This window comes from Echinops telfairi, unplaced genomic scaffold (assembly GCF_000313985.2).
Source record: "Echinops telfairi isolate 266 unplaced genomic scaffold, ASM31398v2 ScPeMD7_9;HRSCAF=40, whole genome shotgun sequence".
Taxonomy (NCBI): Eukaryota; Metazoa; Chordata; class Mammalia; order Afrosoricida; family Tenrecidae; genus Echinops; species Echinops telfairi.
In genome coordinates, this window is record NW_022103906.1 from 26096364 (window position 1) to 26104928 (window position 8565).

The following is an 8565-nucleotide window of genomic DNA, read 5'->3' on the forward strand; positions in this document are numbered from 1 at the left end:
TACAAAAATAACTTATACACCCTTGTTAGGAGATACTGGCTCACCTCCTCAGCACCCTTACTTGAGTATCATGCAGACACCTCAAATAAGTCAGGTCTTTTATATGGTTTTTCTGGCCACCCTTAGAATCCCTACTCTTCTTCCCCTTCTGTTAATCAGACTCAAAAAACCTAAAAGCCTATCACCATGAAGTTGATCCCAACCCTTAGCAACGCTATATAGGGTTTCCAAAGCTATAAATCTTTACGGGGGGCAGGTATCTTTAACTGTCTCCCATAGGGTAGCTGGTGATTTTGAACCACCAACATTATGGTTAGCAGTTCAATGCTTACCCAAATGCACCTCTAGGACTCCTTAATCAGACGAATAGCAAGTAGTAAAATCATGACCTAGCAAAATGGGGTCAATTATGTTGTTAGTCCAGCTGAGGGGGGAAAATGGACTATCTCACAAACGAATGCAGTATCTGGATAATATGTACTATAGGGAGGTGAGAGAATGTTCATGGGACTAGGTCTTGATTCTAATAGACCAAAGGGGTGGAACAAGGTTTGATAAAGGAGAGTATATCAATCTGCAAGTATGTAAAAATTCTCCTAAGATAACTAACTTAACATGGTAGCAATGATCCTGGAAATGATCCTTCTGCAAGGCTCAATCCTGGTTGTTGTTTTTTTTAAAAAAAAGGAATTCTCCCTACTAATAGAGATACCAGAACTTTCCTGACATGTGGTAGAAGAGGAACTCAAAATGCTCCCCAAACTGGGAACAAGAGAGTGCATACAGCTGACTGTTCCATGGAAAAGCTAAGAGGACAACATGTTTATCAATATCCTAAAGAAAGTGCTCTCCCTGCCCTGAATTAAACCTCTGCCAAAAAAAGAGAGAAAGTGCTAGTGAGAGAGGCCAACATTAAGATGTTCGAGGGTGTCTCCTTAAGACAGAGAAGCTGTTACAGAACCTAGGTTTCTGATAGCAGTGGAAATGCTAGAATATCTAAAACCTCATGCATCAGGGTGGATAAGAGTGGACTACAGGTAACTTAACCATAAAGTAGCCCCAATTAAAGCTACCGTTCTAGATGCGGCATCTTAGTTAAAACAGATGAATACAGATTTTAGCACATGATATACAGACATTGATCTGGAAAATGTATCTTTTTCTTTCCCTTTTACAAGAATGTTCAAAAGCAGTGCAAGCTCACATATGACAAATAACAATATCCATTTATGGTCTTGCCCCAAGGCTATGCTAGTTTGCCTTCCCTCTATCATAAAGCACTCCAAAGAGACCTGGGCCATCTGGACATCCCATAGATTACTACACTGGTCTACTCTACTGGTGACAGACACCTAGTAGACCAGGTTACCAAGAAGTGGTAGGCCTGTTTTTCAGAAGAAGATGAACTCCACACAATTTGGGGGTTCATCAGATCAATGAAATTCTTTGGGTCCAATGATCTTGAGGATACTAGGATATCCATTTATTTTCCCCAAAGTAAATGACAAATTACAAAGCTCCAACCATGTTGTAGTCCCCATTGAGTTTTGGTAGCAAACTGTATTGTTTACCAAATAACCTGAAAGGTTGCCAGCTTTAAGTAAGGGCTGGGAATGGCTCTAAAACAAGCTTAGGATGTAGCCCAAGCAGTACTATCACTTGGCCATAGAAAGTGATCAAATTTATGGCACTAGAGGTTTCTAGGTTTGGAAAAGACCTCATATGAAGGTGAATGCAAACTACAATAAGAGATAAGAATGGAGACCCTTAGGGTTTTGTTTTATCAAGGCCATATTATCTGCCTTTGAAAAGCAGACTCTGGTTTGTGAGTGGGCTTTGGTAAAGATCAAAGCAAAAACAAACTGACTGCCATGAGATCAATCCCAACTCATAGCATCAAGTGGCTGTGCAGTCAAAGTGTTCTCTCATGAGCTAGGTTCTGTCATACCCAAGTCATAAAGTCTCAAGAAACTAGCTGGTCCAAGATCTTGAAAAGGGAAAACTGAAAAATTGAGGGTAATCAAATCTCAGGAAGACCCATATAGCTGGACCTGTGGGAATGGCATAAAGTATGAAGATCTTTGTTGTTGTGAGGTGCCATCAAGTAGGTTCTGATACATAACAACGTTATGCACAGCATGACAAAGCACTGCCCGGTCCTGTGCCATCCTCACAATTGTTTCTATGCTTCTGAGATAGTTAAAGTTTATTGTGCCAACCTGGCTGATAAACACACGTGGGGTAAATTGAAGGGCGGAGGGATAAATGGCTTGGTGAGCCTCGCCTTTCAAGTTCTTAGGTCTCTTGCATTCTGATGGTCGGACCAGGGTGCAGCTGCCTTAGTCAGTTCCCTACTTCAGCTAGTAAGGTTCACTTCCTGCAAGACATCCTCAAGGAGAAGCCACATGAACCTACCCCGATGCAACCCTGAGTGCTGGAGCAGCCGTGTGGAGACCCCTACCAGTGCCGAGATGCTTACACATTCACTGATTTGGCTTTCCTCCTGCAGTCAGCATCATTGTGTCTGTTTTGTGAGATGGAGGAGGACTTTGTGGATTGGTGTCAGACATATGGGCTAATGTTGGACTTGTGGGCTTGGGCAGCACTGAGTTGGGATGTTTTCTTGATGTGCACTTACCCTCTATATAAAACTCTCTCTTATATATATGAGTTTCTGTGGATTTGTTTCTCTAAAGTAGACAGACTAACACAGCTTCATATGGCATATTAATGGCCACTAAAGAATATCCACAAAAGAGACACTAAGCAATCAATGAAACAGAATGGCTCCATCATCTGATATAAGCAATCATTCATCATGGACTACCCTCATGATGACATGTGTTTGTATGAGTGAAGTAGTCTCAATAGAAGGGATAAACATTGTGCATAAGACTAACAGGACATGCTTCCTCTCACCACGGCTAATATAGCTACAGCTACTGCTGCTCTGCCAACAACAGCTACCGAAACTGAGACTACCATTTGGCTCTATTTTTTAAAAAATCAGCTAGATACTTGGTTCCATATTGAATATCACGGACTTCTTCACCCTGAAAAGAGCCATGATTCTATTTAACTAGTCTCAGTATCTGGGCTCATCTATCGTCCACTATGTCCATCCACTATGGGCTCATCTATTGACCAGCACAACTTTCGAGGGCCTTAGAGAGGGTTTCATCAGCTGATATAAAATCCTAACCAACATTGCCTCAGAACAAGGGATAATTTTATAGAAAATAAGGTGCAGCAGTAAGCAGATGACCATGGAATCCACTAAACCTGTCACATATTCCACCCTCCGATGTCACCAGTCGGAAGGAGTGGTAAAATGGCCTATTAAAGAAGCAACTGATTGTTTCATGAATAAAATTCCCTTCCCTGGCTTTTTAAATATTGATGGTGGCCTTCCTCCCTTACTCTTTAATTGTATTTTTATCTTTATAGTATTATTATTTTAGTCTTGCCATTTTATTTTGGTTTTGATTGTTTCTGTTGCACAAAGGGGTAGACGCATAGAGATAATAACTAATGAGTGGTTTATCTGAGGGGTGGTGGAGATAGGGAGGGTGAGGGGATTTGGGGCACAAACAATGAATGTGGGATGGGGGAGGGAGCAATAGAACTGATTGTGATTTTGTATCTACAACTCATTTTGACAAGTGATTTAACCATGGAAGTATATGATGTGTGAATACTCTATCAAGAAAAACACTAATTTAAAATAAAATGTGTAAAGAAGAAGAAGCAACTGATATGCGAACATGGAGAGGAACCATCCTCCAGATGTAACACAGAGCTTAAATAGGATGTCCCTGTGATGGGCTAAATAGTGACTCAAAGGAAGACAGAACTGTGTCTTAATGCCCAGAACCTATAAATGTTAGCCGTATTTGGAAAGGGAGTCATGGCTGATATAATTAAGATAATGAACTTGAATGAGAAAATTACCCAGATGATCTGGGTGGACTCTAAATCCACTGACAAGCGTCCTTAAAAGAGAAATATAGAGGGATAATTGAGACAGAAAGAAAACGGTAACAGTGGAAAGAGGCAGACTGGAGAGTGATATAGCTATGAACCAGGGAGTCCTAAGGGTTGTTGGTAGCCACCAGAAGATGGAAGAGGCAACAAATGAATTCTCCCTAGAGTTCTGGTCTTGGCAGAGTTCAACTTCTACACTTCATAACTCTAAAGAATCAACTTTTTTTGTTTTAAGCCACAAAATTTACAGTTGTTTGGTTTAAAAAAAATCATTTTATTGGGAGCTCTTACAGCTCTTATAACATTCCATATATGAATTGCATCAAGCATATTTGAAGATATGTTGCCATCATCATTTATAAATGATAAATTATTACTGTTTTGTTATCTTACACCAACTGCTGTCTCCTTCGCCCATGTTTCTGTTGTTCATCCTCCTGGAGGAGGGAGGGTTTTGTGTTGATCATTGCAATTGGTTCCCCCTTGCTCCCCCCCCCCCACCTTCCCTCTACCCTCCTGGTATCACTACTCCCATTTATGTTCCTAAGGGGTTTATCTGACCTGGATTCTGGGTGTCACTAGCTCTATCTGTACCAGTGTACACGCTCCAGTCTAGCCAGAACTGAAAGGCAGGCCTGGGGTTATGATAGTGGAAGGTGAGGAAGCCTCAAGGAACCAGAGGAATATTGTGTGTTTCCCCAGTGCAATACTGCACCCTGGTTGACTCATCCCTTCCATGTGACCCTTCTGTGAGGGGATATCCTGTTGTCTAAAGATGAGTTTTGGATCTCTGCTCTGACCCCTTGTTCTCAACAATATGTTTTTTGTTGGTGTTTTGGGTCTTGTGGTGCCTGCTACCTGATTCCGTCGGCACCTCCTGATCGCACACGCTGCTGTGCTCTTCCATGTGGGCTTGTTGCTTCTCTCCTAGATGGCCGCTTGTTTAACTTCAAGCCTTTAAGATGCCAGACACTATATCTTATTTTTTTACTGTGGAAAAGATTTATTAGTCTGTACAAGTTGGTGTGGGTACACTATTGGCTACCTGTTACAGTAAATGATCAAGATTTTCACTGCAGCAGTATTTTCCCCACACACGTCAGACTCTGGGAGCAATATGCCATTCTCAGACTGCCCTTTAGTGTTTTGTTCTGGTTTTCCTCCTCCCACACCTCAAAATATAGAGAGAGATTTGTATCAACTAGCCATTTACAAAGCCGTAAGATGCAGATATCCATAAACATTATACACATTCTAATTGAGGTACTTAGACAAACACTACCAATGTTTAGGAAAAAGGGGAGTTGGTTTTAAAATTCGTAAGAACTACATGAGCTATTATAAATATGCTACCCATGCCCTTCTGAAACCAAAATGGGGAAATACTTACTGTCACTCTGTCAACTGCCACAAACCCCAAAATGCTACACCAAACAGCCCTGAGTCCAGTGTACATGTCACAGAATGAATACTTGAGTGAAACTGAGTCACTCATTGGAGTATATTAAAAGGAAAACCAAATTCCCTTAACATATTAATGCTACTTTAAAGGCATCATCAGAACAAACAGAGATTTGATTATAAGTCGGCCGGGGCTACCAGAAGTTTTCTTAATACTAAAAGAGAATCTGTCTGCCAACATCCCAGACAAACTGTGGAATCATGCTCCCTGTTATCCCGGAAAGAAGGTGTGCCAGGTTTGAGAACAGACGTCGAGCTCCCAGTGGCTCTGGGAGGTCCACTTTCCAAGTAATCCAGTAATCAATAGGAATATTCAAGCAAAAAGGAGATCAGAAGCAGACCTTGTGTCAACATATACTAAAATAGATGGATTTTTTAACAATATATGATCAATGTAAATCATCAAATCAAATGTACTTCTAAAGGGACACCTATTTTATGTTACATTTTTTTAAAAATGCATACTGAAACCTGTGCGTGCTTACTGTAACATTACCTGGGAAAGCCAAAGAGTGGAATTTCCACAAATTATGTGCAAACAGCAAGGTCCCTAAAAGAGCAGTTAGAGAGTTTATGAACAGGAAGGAGGTCATTATTTGATCAAATGTGCAGGAGCTGGAGCTCCGCAGTGTGTACAGCACAGAGCAGTATGCGCCGAACGCTCCTCCACCCTGGCCTTCTTCGCTGTGTGACCGTTTCACTCCTTTATTCTGGTTCTCGCTCTCCCACAGTCCAGGGGTCTGGATGATCTTGTCCACCAGCTCCTCAAAGGCACACGGTACACCATCACAGGTTTTTGCACTGGCCTCTATAAACAACATGAATGCTGCATTTTTATCAACTTCACGCTTCTCCTTATCAATTTTATTTCCAACAAGCATGTTGACTATGTCATTTCTCGTGCAGTATGTTTCCAATTCATTTAACCAATTAGCCAGTTCAACAAAGGTGCCTCTTCTTGTAACATCATTCACTAATATAACACCCTGTGTACCTCTATAATATCTGGGAGTTCATGTGCTGAATCTTTCTTGACCAGTAGTATCCCAAATTGCAAGTTTGGTTTTATTTCCATCCACTGAAATTGTTTTCACCTTAAAGTCAACACCTATTGTTGCTGCAAGTTCTAGATCAAAAGTATCATCTGTGAACCTCAATAGTAGGTTGGGCTTGCCCACCACACTGTCGCCATTGATGAGAATCTTCAGGGTGGCCAGCACATCTTCGTCCATTCTGACGCTGCTCTGCTCCGACCCAGCTGGTGGCCCCGGTCTGCCTCTCTAGCCATCACCAGAGAGGTCTCAACACTATCTTTTGATAGCCTGGTACCCATCAGCTTTATTCACCACATTTGTGGATGCACCCATTTTGTCTTCAGTGATTGTGTTAGGAGGATGAGCATCACAGAATGCCAGGTTAATAGAACAAAGTGTTCTTGAGTTGAGAGAGAGTTTCAGCAGAGACCCAAAGTCCATCCACTTCCTCAATGTATTGCCATGTGAATATATGTATATAGGCCACTACCTCTATTTTTAAGAATTAATATATTTACATAAGTGCACACCTATGTATATATCTCTATCCTTAACTGTGCTTCCTAGATTTTTCCTGTTTCCTATTACCTTCATCCTTTCCCACCATCATGCTCGCCCTTCTTCTGCCTCTTAGTAATTCCTCTGTTAGATTGTTGTTGCTCCAACACCACCAGGATGTCTACATCCTCCTCGTTGTTGATTTTAATTCGCTAGTTAGTTGCTCCCCTGTCCATGGCATTGCTTGCTCACTGCTTCTTTCCCCAGCTTCCTCCTTCCCCCAAGTCCCTCCAGAACCATCAGTCCCGTTGCTCTCTCCTTGGGTTTCTTCCCATGCCTCCTATATAGATAGGCAAAACCACAATAACAGAGACAAACGAAAAGAAAACAAAAGATTGAATAAAAAGAGAAAAGAAAATAGAAAGGAAAAAAAAGGAATAGAAAAAGCATGCATAATTCCAGATCTGTCCATTGACCTTTATGACTATCTCCCCACTGGTACTGAGGGAGTCCAGGAACTGCCCCTCCTAGCCTTAAGTCTATTTTGGGGGCTCCTCAGGGGTTGTGTGGCTTTTTGTTGTTGGTCCTGTTGCTGATCTGCTATGTTCTCTTCTTGGTTCGCCCCACTGTGGGCGTGGTCAGACTGGATTCACTCTCTGCCGTGTGTCCCCAGTATTGTCCTCTGTCGTGGGCTGCTCCAGTGAGAGAACATCATGTCTGGAGCTGTTGTCAGCCCTACAGTCTCTCTGTGCCTTAGCAACTCCATGAAGGGACGCCATCGTCAGGGCTTGGTGTGCCAGCATGGGGCTTAGTCCCTTGCTCTCTGCTTTTCCTTCTTGCTTGGCTTCTGTATGGGTATAGCAGGCTGGCCCCTCTCCCCAACCTGTAGGTTTAGCGTTGGCCTCTGTAGCACATACTTCTGGGGGGGAGGGGACAGTTTGGCTTTGACTGGGGCCAGCCCTGTCCATGAGTTGCTCCACATGGTTACGTTGCCCTCAAGGTTTGGCATGCCATGGTGGGGTCTGCACTCCCACTCCCATTTCTGTGGAGACATTAACAATACCCTCCCCCTGGGTGAATTAATGCCCTACTCCCCCAATGGCATCATCTCTCTCTTTTTATTTATTTCCCTCTTCCTGCTCCCGCCTTCCCTTTCCCCCTTCTTTGTGCTGGAATGACATGTACATCCTTGGGTTTGATCTGTGACCCGCCCAATTGCCTGCACCTCATCCCATGAAGTGTGAGATAAGTGGCTTTTCTTCTATACCTTCCGTGCTGATTATACTTCCCTCAGGCAACTCATGGTGTACTTGTCCTATTGTGATTGACTAACTTTGCTTAGCGTAAGTTCCTCCTACTCTTCCCATGAGACGATGTGCTTCATGCAATCATCAGTGCTTTTTAGTGATGGGTAGTACTCCGTTGTGTGTAGGTGCCACTGTTTTCTAATCCACTAGTCCATCAATGGAAATTTAGATTGTTTCCAATTCGCTGTGCTTGTGAATTGTGCTGCAATAAACATTGGAGTGCAGATGACTGGTCGTGGTCTATTTCTTACCCCTTCTGGTTATATGCTCAGTAGAGGGAT

General features: G+C 42.5%; 1 protein-coding gene across 1 annotated transcript; it reads right to left on the reverse strand.

The window, feature by feature from the left end:
- Positions 1-699: 699 nt before the first annotated feature.
- Positions 700-6677, reverse strand: LOC101663318 (ras-related protein Rab-18-like). The gene is made up of 4 exons (XM_004707686.1): positions 6493-6677; positions 5942-6300; positions 3952-3992; positions 700-762 (listed from the first exon to the last, which is right to left on the reverse strand). Exons 1-4 carry the CDS (start codon positions 6675-6677, stop codon positions 700-702), a joined length of 648 nt encoding a protein of 215 aa, XP_004707743.1.
- Between the last annotated feature and the right edge of the window lie 1888 nt (positions 6678-8565).